General features: G+C 42.6%; 1 protein-coding gene across 1 annotated transcript; it reads right to left on the reverse strand.

The window, feature by feature from the left end:
- Window positions 1-1,000: 1,000 nt before the first annotated feature.
- Window positions 1,001-5,740, reverse strand: AQP8 (aquaporin 8). The gene is made up of 5 exons (XM_066577523.1): window positions 5,484-5,740; window positions 3,471-3,597; window positions 2,800-3,014; window positions 2,486-2,620; window positions 1,001-1,131 (listed from the first exon to the last, which is right to left on the reverse strand). Exons 1-5 carry the CDS (start codon window positions 5,738-5,740, stop codon window positions 1,089-1,091), a joined length of 777 nt encoding a protein of 258 aa, XP_066433620.1. The 3' UTR covers window positions 1,001-1,088.
- Between the last annotated feature and the right edge of the window lie 20,777 nt (window positions 5,741-26,517).

Consider the following 26,517-nt stretch of genomic DNA (forward strand, 5'->3'; position numbering starts at 1 on the left):
TCTATACACACCACATGCACAACATGCGGACCCATATTATTCAACAGGACAAGGCAGACCGCAGAGTTCTTTTTACATACACACCTGAACTGCGTGAATAAAAAAATCTCATGACATGCACTATTGTGACCCGATTTACGGATGAGATTCGCCCATTCAAGTCTACGGGAATAGAAAAAAAAAATGGACAGCACTTAGATGCCATCCGCGTGCAGTTCGTGTGCCAACTTTGTTTTTGCGGACATGAAAAACGGATGTCATACAGGCGTAAAAAAACTGGACACGCGAATGGAAAGACATCCATTTTTTAAGGATGCAACACAGACAAGTTGTTTGTTGCAAGTGTGCGCCTCGCCTAACGTATAGATTTTTTTTTCAACCCTCCCGCTACTGCATCATATTCAATCCAGTTCCGCAGCAGCTGAGAGGTGCGATAAGCACAGCTCTATACAGCTACCCAACTAGCCCAGGATCTGCTCTGAGATAAGAAGATGCCATTTGACTTCCTGTAACTTATCCAAGTCTTACTACATGGAAAGTGAGTCAGTTTAAATTGGAAAGTATTAACCCCTCCGCTGCCATGACCCCGCAGACAAGGAGTGAGAAGTATAAAATTAACTGCAGTATACATTACATGCAATAAAACCACACAGTGGTTACAATGACTCAGGAGAACTCTAGTAATGACGCTACTACGAGCATTAGCTTTATATCATCTGTATACTGCTGTGTAATATTGTGCTTGCCTCAAAGGGTATAAAAAGCATTTAAAGCAATCCCATGATCCTTTGAGCCCCAAAACAGTCATTTTGCATACATTGAGGTTTATAAGGTTCTGAATTCGGAGTAATGTACATAAAAGCGCCTCCTAGTGGTGGTGCTGATGGGTCTCATCAATGTCACTTTTAGACTCCTGTTGGCTGAGAGAGGCTGCTAGGATCTTCTCTCCATGTACTTGAAGCCATCCTGGAAAGTTCATGACTTGGAATCAAGGTCTCCAGTTCTGTAGAAGTGAGTAGGGAAATAGCGCCCCCAGTTGGTGGAGCAGGATGACTCCTGAAGTCAGATGGAAGGCTCTTTGCATGATGTCATTTCAGAAAGAGGCGGATTTTGGGGTCCCCAAGGAGAAACCTGAAAGGAAGAGAAGAGCAGGAGTTACGGCCTGAGGGCAGAAGAGGATCTGAAGCGAATGGCAGGATTCTGGGAATAGACTCGAAATCTGAGCGGCTTCTCACATTATTATTGTATAGCCCCCCTATACACAGCCCACCGTGTTCATTGTTGGGGCATTAAATGGTGCTATCATAATGACGCCTTGAATTGTTGTATTAGTTGGATGCCGTATGTTGATGTCATGCACTATATGATTGTATTGTTTGAGCACTGTATGGCTGTACTATTCGAAAACATTATAATTATATTGTATGGACGCTGCATAATTGTATTATTTGGACACTATAGGGTTGCATCATTTAGGCACTGTATGTTGTATGATTTAGAAACTGCATGGTTGTATTACTTGAATACTATACAGTTGTATTATCGCAGCACCATATGATTGTATTATTTGAATACTGTTTGGTTTCATTATTTGGACATTGGTTGTGTTATTTGAATGCTGTAGGGTTGCGTTGCTTGGACTCTGTAGTTGTATTATTTGGGAACTGCATGGATACAATATTTTGGGTACTGTATCGTTGTATTATGTGGGCACTGTATGGTTGTATTATATATACACTATATGGTTGTATTATCTGGACACTATATGGTGCATTATTTGGACTGTATAATGGTTATATTTGGGCACTGTATGGTTGCACTATTTAGACACTACATGGTTGTATTATTTGACAACTGTATAATTGTACTACTGTCTTTAGGCGCTGTATGTTATATGATTTGGAAACTATATGGTTGTATTACTTGGATATTGTACAGTTCTATTCTCAAGGCGCCATATGACTGTATTATTTGTACACTGTTTGGTTTCATTAGTTGGACATTGGTTGTGTTATTTGAATGCTGTATGGATACAATATTTGGGTACTGTATCTTTGTATTATGTGGGGACTGTATGGTTGCATTATTTAGACACTATATGGTTGCATTATTTAGACACTATATGGTTGTATTATTTAGACACTATATGGTTGCATTATCTGGACACTATATGGTTGTATTATTTAGACACTATATGGTTGCATTATCTGGACACTATATGGTTCCATTATTTGAGCACTGTATGCTGTACTATTTAGACACTGCATGGTTGTACTATTTGACAACTGTATAATTGTACTACTGTATTTGGGCACTGTATGTTATATTATATGAGCACTGTACGGAGCTCTATGGCACAGCCTAGATGTAACTATCACTACTGACAGTGAGGTTAGCACAGAAGTTTGTGTGGGAAAAAGGATCAAATCTCATTACCTACAAATAAAGAAGAAAAAGCAATATCATTGTCAAAGAGTACAATTACCTTATAATGACTCCAACCAGCAGACCACCAATCATGGGTCCTACCCAGTATATCCAGTGATATGCCCAGTAGTCGGCCACCACGGCTGGACCAAAGGCTCTGGCAGGGTTCATGCAGGCTCCAGAAATAGCCCCTCTGCAATAGTCCAATAACAAGATGTGATCATCAGAAGACGCAAGGAAAGTGGAAACAACTAATGCAAAACTAAAGCCCTGAGGTTGAGCATGAGAAAAGATGATCAGGGAGAAGGAAAGAAGAGAAGAGGACCTTGTCTTATAGACAACCATTAAGAGCAAAACCATTATTATCCTTACCCAGCCAAGATATCCACCGTCACAGTGAAGCCGATGCAGAACGGGGCTAGAGGAGTGCTGGTCTTCTTATTGATGGCCCCCATACAGACAGCAAGCACCAAGAAGAATGCCATAATTATTTCAGCCCCGAGGGCGCGTGCAACCTGGGTGTCACTGGACACAGTATTGAACGCACCTCCACCAGAAAAGACATATTTGTTCTCCAATGTCAAGACCTGAGAAAAAACATGATAGATAGACGATCACAAAATGCATAGATGACATACCTCCACCATATGAATGTACTCTAGTCACACTCAAAGCTGCATAAAAAAAGTCAGCTTGGACTAGTCTGGGCTTTAGTATATTAGCCAAAATGTAGGTTCTTTTGCATTGTCTTTCTTCTATAGTATAAACACTATCTGTCCAGCGGCGCACAAACATTTAGTGATCTCCCATCCATGGCTCTCCGAGTGTCGGGAAACTACAACTCCCAGCATGCCCTGATGGCCCTGAAGGGCACCATTACTCTATATAGACATTTATCCAGTAGAAGACGTGAGCTTCTGTATCCTTTAAGCAAGATTAAATGCAGCTTTGACTATGTCTAGAGTAGAACACACCATGTATGTATTTATACAGTAAACTGTGAAAAGTGCTTGTTTCCCCTTAAATTTGATATTTATTTATACCTTGGCGAATGCTGCTCCAATCATCCCTCCGCAGAGTTGGCAAATCCAGTATGGCACTACCAGTAGAATATTGAGTCCTCCAATTATAAAAGCGCCCAGAGACACCGCAGGGTTAAAATGTCCACCACTGAAACAACAAGAAATAAATGATCAGTTGCAGAAAAGAACAATATAATGGAGCCAGGTCATAAGGGCAGTTGTTCAAGGGCCTCCAACTACTATGGGGCTCCATCCATTGAGAATGTGCATTAGTTTCCTCATTAATTAGCTGTCATTTCCAGTCTGCACAGTATAGCGGGCACAGCGTCCTCTTATATCGGTTCACCATGGGAAATCTAGCCAAGAGATGGAAAACATGCCCAGGAAGGTGCCCCTGTGGTGTGAAATATCACCATAGTCAATGTTATCATTCAGACACTGTTTGGCCATGTTCCCTTGCAAACTTGACTCTGTTTTCCTTGCAGTGGATAACATGATTGCAAACACTATGCGGTTTACTGAGAAGGCAATTAGGTCCAGTATAGCAGATAGCGATATTTACTGTGTACAACATCGCCACCAAGTGGACAAACTCAGAATGCACTTCTTAATCAGCGTCGCTTTGTGCTCTTTTCGCTTCCAAAGTCTACTGTTAATGTTATCAAGCAATTCAGAAATTGAGCTTCCATCATACGAGCGTATGCGTATTTGCGCATGCCTGAGTGCTGCGTATTTTCGGAATGAGCAATCCTTTTTTTGCGCTCACATCAGTGTATTTTTTACAGTACTTTTTGCGCCTGCAAGGCATGTTTATTTGCGCGCTGCAAACAAAGACGTAATGATTGAAATGACTAATTAGTCTAATGAGTTCCAGATGTTCTATTTCCTGCACAATTACGCAGTGTTTCACACATCTCCTTGCGTATTTTGCACACATTTGCGCATCCCCATTGACTTCTATGGGAGCATTAGGTGTGGAAAAGCAAAGAAAAAAAGAGCATGCTGCTTTCTTTTTTTTTTTTTTTGACAGAAATCCACAGAAAAAATAGGCGCATGTGAACGAACCCATCAGTGGTTTCTTTTGTCTGCGTATTGCGTGTGCAAATACATGCGCAAGTACAGTCCATGTGCAGGGGGTCTTACATGCAAGACCATTAATTTAACGATGACATAAGTGTACTTCAAAAATGATAAGGATGCGGGAGAGGAAATGAAGCCAGAACGTTACTCATGGAAGATCTAACATAAGCTTGGTAGAAGTGAAGGGGAGATGTAGGGTGTGCCTTTTTTTCGGGCCTTTGTATGAAGGTTCCCTTTAAGTATGTAGCAAGTAATAAAGCAATGGCAAGGAACTGCAGGGAGCGCCCGTACCCTTAGTATGGGATTGTGTTGGCTAATGATAAGTGGTACAAATGCTGTATGAATTAGAAATATCTACTCCCCGATCCATAGATAAGGCGGCTTCCCGGTAGGGGGGGTCACCCTGGAAAAGTTTCCTACGCAATGCAAACAATGTCTGAAAGAAGAGCGAGGCATGTATCAGTTTTGTAAACTAGACGCCTGGCATACAAAAGTTGCAAATTATGGTGCACACCATAATTTGTGATTTTTTTTTTTTGCCTTTTTCCACCGGCCTCCGCCACTTTTCTAAAAGTGGGCAAGGACTATGCATAAAAAGGCTTTGCCTTATGACCGATGAGATTTACTATAATTTATGCCAATAACTAGTGTAAATTATGGTTGAAACTAGGGAATGCCACCAGGTGCTACAAATGTATTAAGAGGCACCCTCAGACTTGGGCACGCCACCATGTTTCAGGGTCCTCCCCCTTCCTTATGTGTCACCTTTAGAGCCATGATATCTTATCTAACCCTGCAAGGCCAGTGTAAATATGCCAAGGAAATAAGTCTCATTATTGCACGGAAACTGTTCTTATCACAAGAAAATAAGACACTGAGCCAAGATACGGAGGCACTGTGCCCATACACCAGTCACATGCACGTCCGCTATGGCACCACACGTGGTATGCTTACCTGATGCCACCAAGGATAGCAATGGTCAGTCCAAGGGCAAGACCATGGGCCAGAGCAGGCTGGAGGCTTCCTGTGTTTTCAGCATTCTCAATGACGGACAGGCACCCAGCAAACACGAAGAGGGCAGTGCCCAGCAGCTCTGCCACACACGGTTGGACGTACTGCTCATACCAGTGAGCTTTTGGCTCCTTTTCGGGTGTGACTTCTGCTTTCTCGATGTCTTTGAAGTTTATGTTGCCCAGTTCTGTGTCTCCCATGGCTGAATCTAGAACAAACAAGCGAACACTAACTACAACTGGGTCATAACAGATTTATGGTGAATGGTGGCATAGCTGGTGCCAGGAGCTTACCAAGAAGAGTTGAAGCATCATAGAAGAAAGCTAAATAAGGCCTAGTGCTTAATTAGGACAACATACCTCTGGAAGGAGGCGCTAATGCTTCTTTGTATTAGATAAGGACCAACATGATTCTCAATACAGTTCCTCCCTTGAGTTAATCACCATGGCCAACCCAAACTAGGACCCTTTCCCTCTCTGTTATATCCTTAGTAGCCACAAGGGGTGCCCCTATCTATTACATTGGGTGAAGACATGGGCTTATTGAGTTAGCATGCATCATGTTTTTGCAGCAAATGCTCAATTTCCCTGCAGCTCCCCCCTAGGCGAAACAAGGTATTGCACAATTTTTATTTAAATTATTGGGATGTCTGTATAACACCAGATGGGTCATTCAGAATCAGAAATATTTGTACATGGGGGAAACATGTTTATTCACTACTCTCTGAACTTAACTTTAGGATCCTGGTGCCTCAATGCAGAATATTTCACTGAGACCCCATTTAACTGAATTGTCGCTCTATACAGCAACTCCATTATACAGTGATGTTTTAGAAGGTAGCTCTACCTATTATCATGAGACATCAAAGAATGGATTTTCAGGACGCTCAAGTTATATGGCCTTGAAGTGATCGCACGCGTTGCGCCCCCTCTAGGCACATTATGATCTCAAGCTGTAATGTAATCTATTATATATACAGTATATTATAAAGTAGGTCAAACAGTCAATGCTTTATGTACTGGGTTCTACAGAGACAGATATTCCCTCAACCCATTAATACACATGCGAAAAGACAATCCAAGGACACTTGACCTTATCTACAATTCCTGTAACACTAGAATTGTAGGGATCATCCTGAATTGGCATGGTGGGAACATTAGGAACCCAATTTTCTGAACACCTCTCTATCTTCCACCCAAAATAGTGTCATAATTTCCATCACTGATATTTCCAATAAATTTCAAAAATACAAGTAGATGTAACTTCTTCAGTCTTAACATGTTAGATTTTAGGGTTGCTATTTGTCCTCAAGACCAAGACCCTATTGACCGAAACTTGGATGACCATAGGCTTCTATTTGAGTAGCAAACAGGGGAAAGAGGGATCGTTGGACCCTAAAATGAAGCTTATTACAGCCGTTAAAGTTGTGTTAAAGGGGTATTCTGATCTTATAATGTTATAGTATATCTCTAAGATATATAACGCTGGGGTCCAACCACTGAGCCCCCCACAAATCATGAGAACAAAGGGAACAAGGCTCCTTCGTTTTATGTCCTGGTCAATGACACTCGCCCTCCATTACAAGTGCACAGAGGATGAGGGTCCTGGCAGTCAGATCATCACTGATCAGAAAGTGATAACATACCATGCCAATGTATCCCATTATTTTCTATAGTGGGAATACCCCTTTAATATGAGTGACAGCAGCAGAACCACACGGGGGCATTAAGATGGAGTCGGCAACTTTCAGGTCTCATTTTTTGTGTGTGTCCTATTTCTAATCCCAACTGGACATCGCCGCTTCCCAAATATGGGTGCAATTATCTATATTATGGTAATATCTCTATACTTTCCTGATAACTGCAATCTTCTCTGTGAAGATAACAATTGAAATCTAAACATGACGGAATATGCTTCTGAGATTATCTCCACTGTATACTCTATGGGGGGTCATATATTATCATACCGCCTGGAGGTTTCCAGGTTAGTATGAGGACATCAGTATAAGGGTCTGTTCACACTTTGCTGATTTGCTGCTGATTTTCTTGCGGATCTGAAGCAGATTTCAACCTTTCAATTGAATTGAAATGGAAGGAATGAAATCTGCTACAGATCTGCATCAAAATACGGATCAGTATTACAGGCTGAAGTTTCTGGTTCTCTTTATTACTTTTTATAGTCGACGTATTAAAAATGGATTTCATTCATATCAGGCAAGTGCAATTCGTTTTTTTAAAGCACCCAAGGGATTGAATGGTTCTAATGAAAATCGCGCCAAAATAGGACATACTGAGATTTTTACTCAGAATGCCGGCTTAAACAGATGGCGTGTTTTTACCCCGTAATACACCTATGTAAGTAAACCTATTGAAATCAATGGGTTCTATTCGCTGCGCTGGCCGTATTCAGTCAATAAAAATACAGATAGCACACGGATGTTAAAAACATCCATGTGAATGAGCCCTTAAATAAAGCCTCTCGATAAGTATTTAGCCTTCGGCAAAATCAATAGTGGGGTGCCCTCATGCCCCCATTTCTTGGTGCCCACTTGCAGTGAAGCTAAAATGATCCAAAAAGTATAAAAGACATACTCTATAAAAGTGAAAATCCAAGATATTCACACCCATGCACAAATTACATAAGAGCTTATATAGTGATGAGTTGTCTGAGTTCACTCACTGTGATGCCCGAGCTGCTGTCACCTGCGGCAGTGGTTGATGGCACTGGGATTGTCTTCGCCTTATGAAGGGGAATCTTAGACTGACTCCAGATGAAGACGTTCTCTCAAGTATTATACCCGCCTTGCAAAAAGCAATAAAAATACAGCTGTTGGGTCAGCGGCGACCAATCACACTTCACTCTAATGTTCTCTTATCTCAATCATTCCAGAAGTCAATAATCTGTCAGTGCCAAGAAGGTAGGAACGCCGCCCTCTTGTGTCACCACAGTACAATACCTGTCGTGTGCAGGTTCGATATACACAAGGCTGTGCAGACTTTACCTCATAGTATGGGCAGAAGGGCAGAAAGTCTTGTTTATTAATACGCAAGTAAGAAGCGAAGATAGATAAGGGAGAAGAATAATGTTCCACCCTGCGGAGGTCCTGCAGGACACATATCGCTGACTTATACATGAAGAAGCTGGTGCCCTTTAAGGGACCATCGGCATTAGGTTATTAGGACATACAGCTGCAATCACAATTATTCCACCCCCTTTTAAAAATTAGGTCTATTTGCCAAATTTACAAAACTTTCAGCAATTTGTTAAAAAAAACCAAAACAATCAAACAAGAACAATTTAAATGGCTCAACACAACTAATAGAACAAGCGGTTTCTCCAAATTCACCACAATGCGACACTTTTAAAGACTACTCAGAATTATTCACCCATTCATGATAAGGGTCCTCAGTACTTAGTAGAGACCCTTTTACTGTTCTGATCTGCTGCAGACATGAGGCATCACCAGACAGCAGCTTCTGACAGCGTTCCTGAGGGATCTCCTCCCGTTCCTCATGCAATGGCCTCCAGTTCACTAATATTCTTGTTTTTTTTGCTGCAACCGTCTTCTTCACATCCCACCAAAGAATCTCTATGGGGTTCAAGTCAGGCGACTGACAGAATCTTCCTGGACTTCTTCTGAAGCCAAGTCTTTGGAGACTCTGTGGTAATCTTGGGATCAATGTCTTATTGGAAGGTCCAATGAAACCCAAACTTCAGCTTCCTCATAGAAGACATGATGTTTTCTCCTAGGATCTCCTGATACCTAATTGAATCCATCTTGCCCTCCACATGCTGCAGGGTTCCAGTGCCAGGGGAAGCCAGACAGCCCTGGAGTATCACCAAGCCACCGCCATGCTTTACTGTAGGCTGGGGGGGTGTTTCCAGCATATGCTCCATAGGCCTGAAAAGTTTGAGTTTTCCAGTTTGTTAACTGTATGAACATCATAGAAAGAGTTACCAATTATGGGGACACAGTAATAAGAATATGACCATAGGTGTTCCTCAGGGGTGGGCTATATATTTGCCAAAATGTTGCACCCTGCAGTCAGAAGAGGTTGTTGAAATTTTCACCTCACTTGATAAAGGGTACACCTCTGTATATGACTGCAGACTTCAGAATACACCCTTCCTATTAGTGTGGTCTCCAAGCCAAGATCTCATGGATGGCTCAGTATGCATTGGTATAACTGGAAGTTTCTGAGATCCAATGCAAAATATGTACCAGTTATAATTCTTGTGTCGTCTTATGTGGTAGAGGACTTTGGGACCCTTCAGACACCAGGCCTGGGTGCAAGTGGTACCTTTGCACCCCTATAGCTACACCCCAGCTGTTGTATGTTTTTTGGCTGCACTGGCACATCTATCTTGTGCATCTGTGGACAGATGGTACACAAAAAATTGTTGTATGGACATACAGGTTACAAGATCTGGGCCTGGGAATCACATTGATATGGAGAGTTTACAACAAAGATTTGCTAATACTTCCTACCTTATGTGGCTGCTATGGGGTCATAAGAGAAAAGGGCCATCACTGGTTGGTCCCATACCCTTTGCTGTTGGGTATTAAAAAACTAGATCCATTTATTCGGATGGGAAAATTCAGCCTTATAATAAAAGGCTCAGTTTGATTTTTGCCATTAGGTCCCAAATTTTCTATGATTGTCACTAGAATCCAAATGGTCATAGCTACTGGGAGGTTGGGGCTTGACCTACAGTAGACAAAATTCCCAACTTTATCTTTATATACTTTGGACAGTCCTGACTTGTTATAAAGGTTGGTTGACCGTACGCAGATCACAAAGTGTTGCTGTAAGGTCTGTGGATGTGGAACCACTGTGTCAACCTACCAGGTAGGTGAAGATCGGATCCAGCAGGCTGACAGACAATCCCAGCGTGGGAGGTAAGATACCAGATGAACAGCCCCGTATACAGATGGAAACTAGTGAAAGGTATCTTGCCCTGAACTGATAACCAGGAGAGGGAAACCCCTGCCTATAATAGGAGCACTCATCCTGATAAGGATGACCCCATGGTCTTCCTCTAGGTGCTAACTTACCCTGGCGGGCCAGAACACCTATAGGACAATGATAGAACTTAGCTCCGCCCCATCTCGCCCCCTCCTATTGCAAATACTGGCAAGGGGCGGAGAGGGGGCGGGAGCTCAGTTCCTGCTCCTGGCTCTTCCATCCTCCCCCCCCCCCCCGCAGACAAGGACACCGTATATCGGCTCGGCATGAAAACCGAGCCGATATACGGTCGTCTAAATAAGCCCTTAATCTGTGTGGAAATCTGGCAATAAGTATTCAGTTTCCCTACAAATTAAGCATTACATATTCACATTAATGGATTGTCTGTGCAATACAGGACAGGGCAGCTTCTTCAGAGTGAAAGACTCCTTTTATAACCTCTCTCAATGTGAACAATAGATCCTTAACAAAGGACCCCCATCTATTAAATAGCCATTCTGGCAAAAAAAAAAATTTTGTTCCCTACCCCTTTCATACTCTAGAGATTTACTTTGTATATTGCAGTCATTTCTATGCAGTGCAGCTCCATGTCTGATGCTTACCAGACACCATCTTCATGGTAAGATCTTTTATTTTCAGTTTCACATCTATCCCATGATGCATCACTACAGTATTAGCTGTGGCTATAGCATTTTTCCCTTCAGGGCATACAGTTTAGTTTTCATTACCTTCTATATTCACCTAAATATGCTATAGACCATAGTCGGTCAGGAGGATGAGCTGTGATCATCTCTTTTGCAACTGTGTGATCATCATCACCAGTAACTGTGATAGGAGTGTCTGTGTCGCCCTATAGACAGTTTCTATGATAGCACTCATGTAACAACATCACAGATTGAGAAAACAGCTAGTTTCAGACATCAAAACCCCAAGCTGATCTGAGCTGGTCAGAATTGAGATCACATGACCATCTGTGGAAAAAGAGGCCAGCATTTTCAGACAAAGAAATAACTAACCACGGTAACACTAGCCCACTTATATATGCTGGGGAATAGCTACATAATGAATGCATAATAAAAAATCAGAGTAGCTCCTTAATTTCTATGAGTACTGTGTAATACTTCATTTCCCCTGTAGGGGAGCTGCAGGAGAATTAAGCACTTGTTTTACAATGTGTCCAGCTCTGCTGCAGCACCACCGCAGATGAAAATAGGTATTACACTGTTCTCATTGAAATTATTAGGCTGTCTGGGGTAATACATGAACATGTAGGCTCCTCCAAAGCGAGATATGCTCTTTCTAGAGATGAGGGATGTTTCATACCATTGACCTTTTCGGAGGGATCCTGATAATTCTAGATCAGATTAGTATTTTTGGATGGATCAGATAATCTATTCTGTAAATGCTTTGCATTCTTTCAGATTTCACAATTCTCCCCTCACATTCCTCTTCATTTCACAATTCCGAAATTATAGATCCTGACCGCTAAAGACAATAAACCGCGTTGACACTTTGGCTGATCTTTACAATTGGATTGCACAATAGATGTAAGGACATTATCTGTGTCTACTGAGAGGCACGAGGTGGAAAATTACACAGTATTTACCGGACTCTTCTCCGTGCCAAGAGCACTGGCACGAGTGAGGTTTACAATGCGATGAGGAAACAAACCTGCAGAATCATGACTTATTAAATTGAGCGCAGCCATATATTTGTAAACAGCATTGTTAGAATTTACAAGATATTCTGTATTTCTTTCATTCTATTAGGTAATTTTCCTTACTGTAGACTGAGAATGATGGTAGAGATCATTATACAAGACGGTGAGAAAAGTGCAACCAGTGTCAAAATGATCAAATTGACTCATGGGGTGTGAAAAATTTGGGGCAACTACTTAAACATGTAAGACACCTATTACACTCCCTCCAGACTGCACGTTATGGGTTTGCTTCCCTCAGTGACGTGCCCACGATGCTTGATGGCTGATAGGACCATTAGGCATATGTTCTGGGACTGCAGTGTCCTGCAAGATTATTGGAGGGATGTTCTCATATTCATGGAGTCTCACCTGGAGGCCCCGAGAATCCTGCACCCTAGGGTGTGCCACTTCGGGCTTGTTGGAAACCTCCCTGTGGCTGGGGCATCCCGCACCTTATATAAATTGCTGCTTTTTTACGCTAAAAAGGTGATATTGCTGAACTGGAGACACCCGGAGAGGCCGACCAGAAGGGCATGGATCCAGGTGGTAAATTCTGTGAGTCCCATGTATAAGCTGACGTATATGGCCAGGGAATGCCCGGAGAAGTTTGATAGGATCTGGAGTGCGTGGGTAAGCTGCCCTGCAACGGTGGGAGGGGGGTCTGCCTGAGTGTTCTGAGGGGATGGAGTGAAGAGTACCCACTTGACCTAAACTCTGTCTTCTATCCTTCTTTTTTGTTAAGAGTCGCGCTGTGTTGTTTGGGAGGTGGGGGTTGCTATAGTTCTTCCCATTTTTGTTGTTATTTTCAGACTTAAAGGGGTTGTCCCGCGCCGAAACTGTTTTTTTTTTTTCAATAGCCCCCCCGTTCAGCGCGAGACAAACCCGATGCAGGAGTTAAAAAAAAAAACGGTCCGGTACTTACCCGAATCCCCGCGCTCCGGCGACTTCTTACTTACCTAAGTAAGATGGCCGCCGGGATCTTCACCCACGGTGCACCATGCGGTGCACCGTGCAGTCCATTGCCGATTCCAGCCTCCTGATTGGCTGGAATCGGCCCACGTGACGGGGCGGAGCTACGAGGAGCCGCTCTCCGGCACGAGCGGCCCATTCAGAAAGGAAGAAGACCGGACTGCGCAAGCGCGTCTAATCGGGCGATTAGACGCTGAAGATTAGACGGCACCATGGAGACGGGGACGCCAGCAACGGAACAGGTAAGTGAATAACTTCTGTATGGCTCATAATTAATGCACAATGTACATTACAAAGTGCATTAATATGGCCATACAGAAGTGTATACCCCCACTTTGTTTCGCAGGACAACCCCTTTAAGGTTTGGGAGCCATTTTCTGTGGTTCTTCTCATTATCAATAATTAATTGATTAAGTTTAGAGATGAGCGAACGTGCTCGTTTAGGACAATTACTCGATCGAGCATCCCTTTATTTGAGTAACTGCCTACTCAGGTGAAAAGATTCGGGGGCGGCGGGGGGGGAACAGGGGGGAGCTCTCTCTCTCTTTCCCCCCACTCCCCACCGCAACCCCCCGCTCGCCCCGGCACCCCCCAAATCTTTTCGCCCGATTAGGCAGTTACTCGAAAAAAGCGATGCTCGATCGAGTAATTGCTCTAACCGAGCACGTTCACTCATCTCTAATTAAGTTAAAATAAAAATATATAGCCAAATGTTATGATTTATAAGGAATGTACGCACATATACAAACAATTACGCTCTGTTTTCATGTACTATGTGACGCAACTATGATGTGCACTTTCTGTGCCCACTGTTCCTGTTTATTTATCCATTTTATTATGGCTAAATTAAGTTCCTTTAAAAAAACAAACATGTGAAACACCTTTTTTTTCCCCATATGTACTTTACACCTATATTTAATATAAAAAAATGGTGGATCCCTCTTAATAAATTTGGCGCATTTTGACTTCTCAGACTACAAACTTGCAGCATTTCCTTTTTGTAAACTGTATGTCCTGGGAGACCACCACCACTTTTTTGCCTCTTCAGATTTTCTGAGTTAGAAGATAAATCACAAACAAAAATGCAAGTTCCGATGTGACTCTTTAAAAGACTACCAGCATGTATTCTGTGAATGACGTGAGTAGACAGACTGTAACTTTGCAAATTGTCTTTGTTAAAAATATCCTACTTATTTTTTGTGTATCCATGGTTACAGACTACAAACAACATATCTGAGTAGTCAGATCCTGCAGTCTTTTTCTTTTTCTTTATATCTATCCTGTATTTCTTGCTAACTTGTTATGTGACTGCAGGATCAGATGATACAGGGTTTGGGCTTAAACAGGAGGGTGTGTTTTAGTCCCGTTATGTGGCTGTGAAAATCAAAGCCGCATACCAGGACAAAATGAAATACTTGATTTTAATGGTTTCGTTTCCACTAACCGGATTCTCGCACGTTATTACTGCCCACGAGAAAAGATAGGATTTGCCCTATATTGCTCGCATGAAGTTAATACTACGTAAGAGAAAGATAGAGAAGGGCCTATCTTTACGCCTTTTTTTTCTTCAAACTCACACGCACTAGAGCAGAGTTTAAACAGTCCGGAAAAAAAATACCGGATCATGCGCTAATGTGCTCTAAAGTGGTGAGCATTTTAAGCGCATGTGCTAATGTGTAGAGTTGAGCGAACGTACTCTTCCGAGCTTGATGCTGGTTCGAGTATTAGCATACTCAATGGGAGAGAGAGGGAGAGAGAGAGAGGGAGAGGGAAAGGTAGAGGATAAAAAAGAAAAAAAAAAAACCTCGTCAATCGGCGGGTCCCAGACAAAAATGCTCGAGTCTCCCACTGAAGTCAATGGGCTTCGTTACTCGAACAGAGGTCTCCAATTTTACGAAAAGCTCGACTTGAATAACAAGGACCCGAGCATTTGGGTGCTCGCTCATCTCTACTTATGTGTTTTTCCTCTACAGAATTGGAGACACATAAATCAGCATAGGTGCTGCATACTTAAAACAGAATTACTTTTTGAAAAAAGACTATTTCCAAAACTGCTTCCCCTTTCTGCTGATGTCTTGTGAGCTCCACTGTATAGCTTATAAGAATGAGCAATGCATAACCTATGGGTCACAATGAGATTTGGGCTCGCTGCACTAAAGTTTTGATCTGATATCAACAAGATTTAATCTAAGTTTAAGTAGAAAAACGTTACATCAACACGGTTTAGGCCATGATTGGGGTTCAAATCTAGGTTCAGTTTGAACCTACGATTTTGACGGATCAAACTGGTTGAACTTTGTTTGGCAACCGAAATTCAAGATGGCGGACAGCCTAATAGGCTTTTCCTAGGGGGTAAAATTACATCCACGTTTGCTGCTGTTAGAGGTAATGTTATGAATGCTGGGAAGGTCACCTGACTACAGTCACCAATCACCGTGAGCGATACATCTCATCTAGGTTCAACCTTTGATGGCAGAACAAGTGAACTTGGTTTTGCAAATCTTAAAAAGTGTTGGTGCAACGCCTTCTCCTTAAACCGAGTTCAACAACCGATCGCAGTTTAACTAAACCTGGATCAACAGCATGGTGGGAGCGAGCCATCTTCACATTCTGCGGCATGTGAGAAATCACAAAATTAATCCTCTGACCTCATACAGAAGATTGCCTACTCCTATAGTAGTGCACATACGTAATACCGTACACTATATAACCCAGGAGAGCACTTACAGTAAGAGCACGCACATTATACACCTTTAAGGACATCTTGCCTCATATTTCAAATTCTTCTGTCTAGTGAATGTAAGATTACTGCTCTCAGTTGGTTAATCATGTTCCCCACCCGTCTGCTCTATAAGTAATTTCTTAATTATAGGAACAATGGCGGCTGTGTAGCCTAATGGAATGACGCAGCGTTTGTGCCGGTGAGATGAGAAGTGCCGCCCATTACTTGTAATAATGAGCTGGGAATTGGATGAATTTGATCTTCTGCTCATTGTAGGTCCCACAGATCAGCTAGAGGGGGCGCAACAGTCTGGTACGAAGTCCTCACCGGTCATGTAATATCATTGTTTGGCAAGCTAGAATTAACCCATTGGCTCCCCCCATGGATGTAATATTGTCTAATGGCTCTCCAGCTCTTTACTCGGTTCTGTCGCTATGCAGAGAGATGTTGTACTACAATAGTTGGAGACAGAAGCATAACCTAAGGTGCGTTTAGATGGAACGATCTGAAAAATCGTTTCATCATTCAAATTTGAACCCTAATCGCTCAGTGTAAACGCAGCCAACGATCGAAGGATGAGCAATAATTCATTCGCTTATCATTCATTTCATGCAAGCATGGAAATCATTGTTAGCTCGTTCGCTAATCGTTCAGTTTAAATACCGATTGTTCATTCGTTCTCACTTACTGGTACAGCGAATGTGAACGACTGAACGATTTGCAAATGGACAATTTATCTGCCTGTATACACACGTTGCTCAAGCGGACTCTGACATCGTTCACACATGTGAACAATACATCCTGAGAGTTCCTTCACACGGGTGTATTTGCACACACACACTTTGCATGTGCAATTTCCTTTTTTTGCATACCTAAGGCCCATTTAGACGCAACGATTATCACTCAAAATTTGCTCAAAAGCCGTCTTTTGAGCGCTAATCGCTGTGTGTAACTGCACTTACATCGTGCAGTTTTCATTAAGCCGTCACTCGTCGTTGTCTTTCAGCATGCTGCACGATGAGCCTTATCAGGGATTCACAGCGGGATACAGCTGATACTATTGTTTCAGCTGTATCCAGCTTCCTGATGACAGGCTGGGTATGAAGAACACAGTGCTCCAGTTCTGTTTTCCATACTCCGCTCGGAGCACTTGGCTCTATAACAGCCGGGCGCTCCATGCAGAAAACAGCTGGATGCAGAAGACAAGCGGGGACACCCCGCTTGTCTTCTGCATCCTCCGCTCCGAGCGCTGTAACCTGTACATCTAATATCACGCAATTTCCTTCACAAACTATGGCACCTCCAAGAGTCTGCATCATATTTGGCATGGTTTAGAACACATGACATGCTAATAAGACACGATGCATTCTACTGATAGGGGTCTCCAAATACTTTTCGTAGGGTAGTGTAGATTTGCCTTCTCAGGGGCTCCATAATAGCTGTATAATATATGTACACCCTTGGCTGATATTCAAGTATCCATCAACAAACAGGGGAGCGGTAGGACAGTTCCTCGCCTCCTAACCACTTCGGCCCTACAGGAGTTATGTGGCCTGTGTCTATGTGTGACACTGGTCCCATATTGTGTTAACAGATTTAGTCAGCCAAGCTACCTGCCTGATACTTATACTACATACTTATGAAACTGTTATAGATGGCGGTGGTGGGTCATGTCATCTGTTTCTTGTTATATTGATATCCGTACATTTCTCATCTTTTCTGCGATTTGAAAGTTACTGATCTTTCTTCCACTATTTGGAGGTCACAGACCTCGTTACTACACATCCCCTACTTTATTCTCTAAGGAATTGGCAAGTTTAAGGCTTGGACTACAGGACAACAACAGAAACATGATGACATGGGACGTCTGTGGATGCACATCCTCAATGTGATGCTCACAGCCTTTCCAATATATCAGGTGGCACAAAATGTGACAGAATAGGGTAGAAATAGTCACACTCGATAGACTTCAATGGAAATTGCCGCCTTCTCCCAACAATTACATGACAGCAGTACAATGTTCACTGACTTTAAATGGCATAAATGTCATTTTTTTTACTTCTAGGTATCTCAGGAAAGGATACTGTTTTGGGAAGGAGGTTACTGGTTTTCATTATGGAGATCAGCTTTGTATAGAGTCTTGCTGGCAATGCTCCATGGGAAAAACATATGTAAATTAGTTCTTAGAATTAAAATTATCTTGCCGGCGCCACCTCATAGACGTAGATATCCTCTAATTCAATGTCCGACTCTTTAATGACCCTTGTGACATGACCAGGGATATTAAGAGCGATATCCTCATTATACATTCTGCTAGGTTGTAGATTTTGTAGTTGTAGGAGGTGGAAGACGTCAAGAAAAAGGACGGAAAGTAAATATATTTGACGCCAAGATAGCAAAGCACAAGGCTGGTAGTGAGCGATAAAGCCACCCAGGACAATGTACACTAGAAACAATCTCATATAAGGTTAGAAGAAGTTATATAAGCATGGGGAGGGGATTGAGGTATTTAATAAGATTTTTCTATATGTTTTAGTTGCAGCATATTTTCTTTGATTGACTAGAGTTCTACTTTCTTAGAGTCAACGGCACCGAAAATAGGGCTGAACTCTCCATATACATCAGATTCCTATCGGCAAGTTACGAGGGTGACTCCAAAACTAACTCCACCTATCCTATTGTGTTGGCACCTGATGGCAGAAGTGGTTGTTGGCTTTCTGGCAGTAGAGTTTGAGCCTTCCTGACAATATCTGGTAAATTTAACTTTGTTGATGTGACAGATGGCAGCAGAAAGGCTGTATGGCAAAATGGCGTCTGCCATGAAAGTGCGTATAAAGCAAAAGTGTGTAATTAAATTCCTCCATGGGGAAAAAAAAATAGCACCCATTGACGTTCATCGTCTCTTGCTGAACATTTACAAAGACCAAACAGTGGATGTTAGCACAGCTTGGTGGTGGGTGATGCGTTTTAACAGCGGCGACAACGACATGAAAGCCATGTTCTTGACGGCCATGCATGGCTGTCACAACATGAAATGAAGAACGTCTTGATCAGCTCATCTACCCAAATTGCCCGTTTCCAGCGTACTGAAGCAGATGTTCAGTTACTTAGTTCCCTGCTCATGATTTACCGATTTGTGCAGATGTGCTGATCAAGACGCTCTTCACTTCATGGTGTGACAGCGTGCATGGCTGTCCAGTATGCCGCTCGTATTTCACGTTGTTGTCGGAACACATCATCCCCTGCCTCATTCTAACATCTACTGTTCGGTCTCTGTAATTGTTCAGCATACGACCATGAATATCAATGGGTGCAATTTGTTTTGCGTGGAGGGATTAAGTTACACGCTTTTACTTTATACGCACTTTCATGTCAGGCGCCATTTTGTCAGGGTGCCCCTCTGCTGCCATCTGTCGCACAGCAACAAAATTTACCGGATATTGGCGGGAAGGTTCAAACTCTATTGTCATACCGCCAACATCTGTTTCTGCCGTTGTGTGCCAACATAATAAGGTAGGATGCATTCGTTTCGGAGTGACCCTCATATATCAGGATGCTTTGACTACACTATGTATGTGGGGCGGCAAGACATCTCAAGGTATTATTTACTCCTGGTGTCCATAAGAACATCTTCTATAGAGTTTGGCCACTTTCCTAACACCTTTTCGGATATAATTGTTTTTTGTTGATCCAATCACCTTTGCTGTTGGTTGGCAAGAGTACGGTATGTACAGGGCAACCCTCTCCTGAGGAATTGTATTATTAGCAACCAAGGGGTAGGGAATTGCCCAAGTGTAAAAAAAAAAATCATCAGCCTCTATATCCTAGGTGGTAAAACTCAGCACCATGATGGGAACCCAATTTGATCTTTACTATGGTACCCCTCTATTCTATGTATGCCACTGTACATTGGCCCTCATTGCCCATAGACCCTACATAGTCAGAACACTTGTGTGCCTGATTTGATAGAGAAGTCACACGATGGATCTGTACATTCCTTCCACTTTACTGTCTTAGTATAAAATGCTATCACTTTATGTGGAGGTAATAAAACAACTATTTATTGTGGCTGCTATCACTGCTGTGTAAAAGTGCATGGCGGTATCACTCTCTACATCGTAACCCCTGCTCCGTCTTTTGCTTCTTAAGTCTGTTCCATGCTGCAAACTAAAGTCAGATTTCATCATATTAACGACTTTCTTTGTATAGACCAATATGGTTGCTCTTACAGGTTCCATAGGAAAAGTTCTCATCGAGTTCCCCTAAATTGCTACTGATCTCAATGGGTATCCCCCAGAACAAGGATCCTCCCTCCATGAAGGAAGCCTGTCACTCTGACTAAACTCTAAAAAATTGGACCCCCTGAACAAGAGTCAAAGGTGGTATTTATTTCCATATGTTACAACTTAGTGGGGCTCCTTATGTAGCATAGTTTAGGACATGTGGCATACTAATAAAATATCATCCATTCTATTCCAAGGGGTGTCCGAATACTCTATGTTGGATTGTGTATTCTCCAGTAGGAATTCATTATTGCGGATAATTGATCTAATCGGGGCTTACAGGATTTTTATCATTTTAGACATTTAAATCCCAAAGGCCCCATGTGAATGATGACTATGTTCAGCAGCTACTCCGTTCACTTCTATGGGATGGGGAAGATGGATGCTGTTCATATTTCCACATGGGGAGAACTAATTTACATATGTTTTTCCCATGGAGAATTACCGATAAGACTCCATACAAAGCTAGTCTCCATAATGAAAACCAGTAATCTCCTCCCCAAAACAGCATCCTTTTTTGCGATACCTAGTGCAGACCAGTCCAATCAAGGAACATCCATATCCTCATACCAATGTAAAACTGCATTGGATTTGTAACAAGGCGCGTTGTCTTGTTGGAGGTATGGCCGACCATTCGCAGAGTATTACCACATTATCAGAAGCACATTGTTGTCTAGAATGTCAGGGTACACCTCCGTGTTCATGGTTCTTCTGACCACAACCAACGTGCCGAGATCATGCCTTGTAACACATTCCCAGTCCATAAGGAAAGCTTCGCCGTACTTACCTGTTGGCACAACACACTCATGTAAAAGCCGTTCCTCATCATCCTCCACACCCAGGTACCTCCATCTGAGGTGAAGATGGAGTAATGTGAGTCATCACTCCATAGAACGTTCTATTGCACCTTCTTTGAAATAACACACCAGATGTTTGCAGGATGAATGGAGGGAAATACCAGCTGAAGTGTATTAGACATTAGTAGAAAGTATGCCACAGAGAGTATCCAATGTCATTGCGGCCAAAGGAGCCCCACTAAGTAGTAACATATGGAAATAAATACTAGTTTTGGTTCTTGCTCAGCTGTCCAATTACCTTTGGTAGGATAGTGTACGTAAATAGGGTCTCCTACATGGACCATAACTTACAGACCTCTGATTCTCCCTTTTGTCTATGGGAAGCAGAAAACAGTAAAAGTTAAAGACTTCAGCTATTTACAGCCTGCAGATCATGAAAACAGAGAAAGTAGGTGATGAGGATGATACAAGAATCTCAGAGAATGAAGTTGTGGATTGTGTAATATCAACTCCTTGCTGCATGTAATAAACAATTAAATTTAGAACAGGAAAGTGAGTTCACTACTTGTCCATAAAGTTTATTCTCCACTGTATAATTGTAGACTTGATGGATGCAGCCCAGTCCAGAAAGATAAAAATAATCAACTTATATTGCAAATAAAATGGAAAATGTGCCTCCAATCAAAAAAAGTGTTGCAGGCTTATAATTACATCGAGCGGCTGATATAAGCAGGAAGAACTGGCCCAAAAAACACTGAAAAAACATGCCGGTTTTCCTATTATGAGATGTGTAAAAAATATTGCCCTGTTCTGCCCTCCCATCCGTCCCAACAGAACCTCCAGCTGAAGGCTTCAGTCATCTGTGGGACATTGCTTGATAGGGATGTTAAAGGGGTTGTCTCACGCCGAAACGTTTTTTTTTTTTTATTCAATAGGCCCCCCGTTCGGCGTGAGACAAACCCAAGGGATGGGTTAAAAAAAAAAAAGGTTTAGTACTTACCCGAATCCCCGCTCTGCGGCGACTTCTTACTTACCTTACCAAGATGGCCGCCGGGATCTTCACCCACGGTGGACCGCAGGTCTTCTCCCATGGTGCACCGTGGGCTCTGTGCGGTCCATTGCCGATTCCAGCCTCCTGATTGGCTGGAATCGGCACACGTGACGGAGCGGAGCTACGAGGACCAGCTCTCCGGCACGAGCGGCCCCATTCAACACCGAGAAGACCGCACAGCGCAAGTGCGTCTAAAAAAGCAAGAAGCCGGCGAAATTAGACGGATCCATGGCGACGGGGATGCTAACAACGGAGCAGGTAAGTGAATAACTTCTGTATGGCTCATAATTAATGCACGATGTATATTACAAAGTGCATTAATATGGCCATACAGAAGTGTACAACCCCACTTGATTTCATGAGACAACCCCTTTAAGCCCTTATGGACACGGCCTATTTTGTCCCAAAAGATGCAACAATTTTGGTGGGATTTTCATCTCCACTTTTCAAAATCCATAACTTTTTTATTTTTCCATGGACGGAGCTCTGTGAGAGCTTATTTTTTGTTTGACGAGTTGTAGTTTTTTTTGGGTACCATTTCGGAGGGAAATAGACCTTTTTGATCACTTTTATTGTGCTTTTTTGAGAAGCAAAATGAACACGATAAGCAAAATACATTTTTTAGGGGTTCTTTTCATCTTTTTTGTCGTACAGGATAAATAGTGTGTTTAATTTATTGTACAAGAGATTATGAATACAATAAAGCAAATATGTGGGATTTTTTACTTTTTAAATGTTTTTTTTACACAAGCAGGGGAAAATGTGCAAAAAAAAGTACTCTCTCTCTCTGTAAACACTATACATGCTGCGATTTACAATTGATTGCGGCATATAGGGGTTTAACAACGGGGATCGGTGTTCTCATCGATCTCAGCTATTGCAGTGGGAAGCTAGCTATCAGTTACAGCCGGCTCCACTACTTGTGAGCCTGTACCATCCACAGGACGTAAGTTTACTTCCTGTTGCATTAAATTCCCCCTAGCCAAGATGTAAATTACGTCCTGTGGCATTAAGGGGCTAAAGAAATTTACCAAGTTATTCCCTATCCATAAGGATCTCCACTGGCACATCCCCAAGAGTGGACACCAATGGTTCAAGCACTCAACTATCTCCAGCAGTCCTACTGAAGTGAATGGAGCAGTAACTACTACTGCCAACACTTTGGGACATGCCAGGGCCCTGTTCTCAAGATTGGTGGGCTCCCAACGGTCAGATACCCACTGATCTGCAAGTTTTCAACTATCCTGACAACCTTTCTAACAAACTGCCTAGAAAACAAGACTTTCAGACAAGACTAAACTGTTCAACAGTGACGCTACAGTATTCTTAATCTCATTGTATTTTATTAGGACCTTCAGCAGAACCATTACATGGGTTGTGCTGTGAGGACAAGCATTTTCCATATCTCTTAGGGCACATGGAGATCATAGAAGGCTGTCCAACATATGGTTGGCTATTTGCCTTGCAGTGACCGGATGCTGGTGCACCAGCCATAAAAGGATCATAGGGCAGTAGAAGGCTCAAACTTAAGTCCCCCCTGTACTAGATTGTATTATGGATCAAAAATAGGACATGCCAGTAAATTGGACCGCACCCGAACTGGGGTCCACGTGCTCTCCGATGCGAGTTGCGCTAGTGTGCACCTAGCTATACGGCGTGTTTTCCAGAAGTTTGAGCCTTGCATAATTACCGCATCGTAATACACACATAACCAGCCCTGTCTGTGGCATCGGTGCCAGCTGTATAAACTGACTGATCAATCTTGAATTAATATATATGTGATTAGATGGGATGATTAGTTGGATAAAGGAATATGTCATGACCAAGTGAGTAAGAGCTAACAGAGGCCATGATTACACCACTTATCAATGTAAGGCAGAGGTAATGATGGATGTTATGACGTTGAAGTGGACATTCCTCTCCCGCCCAGCTCCTGTTGGCGCATTTTGATATTTGGCTAAATAGAGCCCATTGTAATGGGTTCTTGAAGTTGGCGCATTGATATGGGAAGTGATGTATCCTACTAATGACCATGCGATAAATTATATTTTGAAGATAACCTTGAAAGACAACCCCTTGGCGGGGACAGTGTGCCAAGCGCGATTGGTAAACACAGCCAGCAGGAGCGCCCAGCTAGAACAGTATGGCTGTGGGTCAATTACACTGATTATCTTCATGATAGTATGATGCCAAGTTTCCAGAGACGTCATTGTGTGGAAATGTTTGCCCAAAGTGGTTTCTTTTTGCCGTCTTTTAATGTCCAACTGGGCCACATTTTAAACTATCTGGACATGCTATCAATCTTTCCAACAAAGCCCCATATACGGGCAAGCAAGAACAATTCAGAAGGATTGTCACGAAGGCAAACAGAGCATTGGAGCACATTAATAAAAAATTCATAAAAACACTGCAGATTAACAGATATTTTGCACCAGTGCATCCCAGTACATATACACATCTGCCTATAGGACTTTTCTTAGTACAATACATATACCCTATCGGATTGGTGGGGATCTGGCTGCTGGGACCCTACCGACCATGCAAGCGGGGGTCCTGTTTCTCCATGTTTGAATGGAGAAGTAGGTTGGCCATGTTTGCTCTATTAAACTCTACATGACTGCTGGAGATATGCAGCAAAGTATATGCCAAGAGAAATAAAGCCCACGCTGTGCAGAAATGGCCATTCTCTTATGCACTTCTATGGTGATGCCATTGAGGAAGTTTTGGCAGTGCTGTACCTAGATATTTGCTATTGCTTCATCTGTAGATTAAAGACCCCCATCTAGTAGCGCGTTGGACCTTTGTTGGCTGTCCAAACCATAGTAATTCATCAGGATCGCAGCAGTGGGAGAACATAGTAATCTTCTGCGCGGCTGTGACAGCCACGGCGGGGATGAAGGGGACCCCCACAGGGATGCGGGGCTGTTTCCATGTGAAAACGCCTCCCATTCAGGGGTTTTCAGCAGGATGGCAAATCACGTAGTGAATCACGGCCCAATATCACCCTCGCCAGTGTGAAGGAGCCCTTATGGTCTGTTCATGCATGTGGATGTTGGTGTGGATTTTTCCACTGTGGAAAACCAAAACTGCTATGCATGAACACACTTAAATCTTTTTTGAGTGACTGTGTAGGTGGGTTGACAAATAAGTGTCCCTCACTGGGGGTTTTGTTACACATTATGGGGCACGTTTATTCGGGGCGGGCACATTGTGGGGCATACTTTCATTCAGGAGCACAGTCAGGTGTAAATGTTCTTATTCTGAAGGCACAGTCTGGGGCACGTTTTATTGAGGGTCACAGTGTGGGGTATACTTTTATTTAAGAGCACAGTTTGAGGGCACTTCTTATTCAGGCTCACAGCGTGGGACCCACTTTTATGCCCGTTTCAGATAATAGTATTGTAACACTTTTGTAATATGGATCCATATTATGGATATCTTGCAGATGACATCACAGCCCTATGTCATCACTATCTGATCATATATTTTATTTTCTGCTGGATAAATACTGATCTGCACTTACTCAATTGCAATACAGAGGCAAAAATGGAAAAATAGGTTATACTGTGTTTTTAAAAAATGACTGAAAAATACGGCCACGTGAATAAATAAATACATTTACATTAGCACTATAGTAAGGTCTCTCTGCATTTGATGGCTGGAGTGAGGGGCTGTAATATTTTTGTTTGAGAGTAAAACAACTCCCAGCATACCCTTACCATTACTAAAGTTATACTGGGAGATGTAATTTCACATGATATAAAATTACATGCCATCGGTTAAACGAACTTTGCAATTCATCGCTGTACTATTTGTTTCTGGGGCTGTATCCATGAAAGAACTTGGTTCTGATATTGGATTTATGTTATGAGCTTGGTTCTGGTGCCGTATTTATGTACTAAGGTTAGTTTTGATGCTGTATTTCCATTCTGGAAGGCAGAAGTAAACAAGTTACAGATGGACCGCTGCTCATTGGCCACTGCTGGGTGCTTGCCCTCCAAGCTAAAATTTGCCAGCCAGCCCCTGCCAAAACTGCAGGATACTCACACCCTGCAAGTGCTATCAGCACATTCCAGATGCAGTTTAATATGGTAGCCTGCATTCTGTGAATGGAACAATTCCTATAACAACCAATAGGCAGTTACTCGTAATGCAATTCCCTAACACTATGAAGTGACTCATAACATTAATATTTTATTCCATGCATCTTTCTTAGCTGGGGTGATTTGCAGGGCTTGTGGCTTGGATCCTAGTTGCCAAGGGTGGAGCACCAGCAAACTTTGACCAGTGCATTTAGATACAGGACATAATTTTTGTCCTGGTTGAACGAGAGCCTGTCTTCAGCCCTAGTGAAAAGCAGATTTACAAGATGCTCAAGAAGAAAAATTGGCTGCATCTTCCTACCTGCTTCCATTTCTTGGACAGAACAACTGTGGGGCACGGTGCTGATCAGCGATGGTAGAACATCATGGATTCTAGTTCCAGGTTC

The sequence above is a fragment of the Eleutherodactylus coqui genome, chromosome 8 (genome assembly GCF_035609145.1).
Source record: "Eleutherodactylus coqui strain aEleCoq1 chromosome 8, aEleCoq1.hap1, whole genome shotgun sequence".
Taxonomy (NCBI): Eukaryota; Metazoa; Chordata; class Amphibia; order Anura; family Eleutherodactylidae; genus Eleutherodactylus; species Eleutherodactylus coqui.

What these genes read in the sequence shown, in the direction of transcription:
- AQP8 (XM_066577523.1), bottom strand. Translation starts at nt 5,740, where the DNA reads ATGGGAGACACAGAACTGGGCAACATAAACTTCAAAGACATCGAGAAA. An exon ending in TTGGAGCAGCATTCGCCAAG is followed by an intron (nt 3,015 to 3,470) that starts GTATAAATAAAT and finishes GTTTTTTCTCAG; the next exon opens with GTCTTGACATTGGAGAACAA. An exon ending in CTGGTTGGAGTCATTATAAG is followed by an intron (nt 1,132 to 2,485) that starts GTAATTGTACTC and finishes TCTTCCTTTCAG; the next exon opens with GTTTCTCCTTGGGGACCCCA.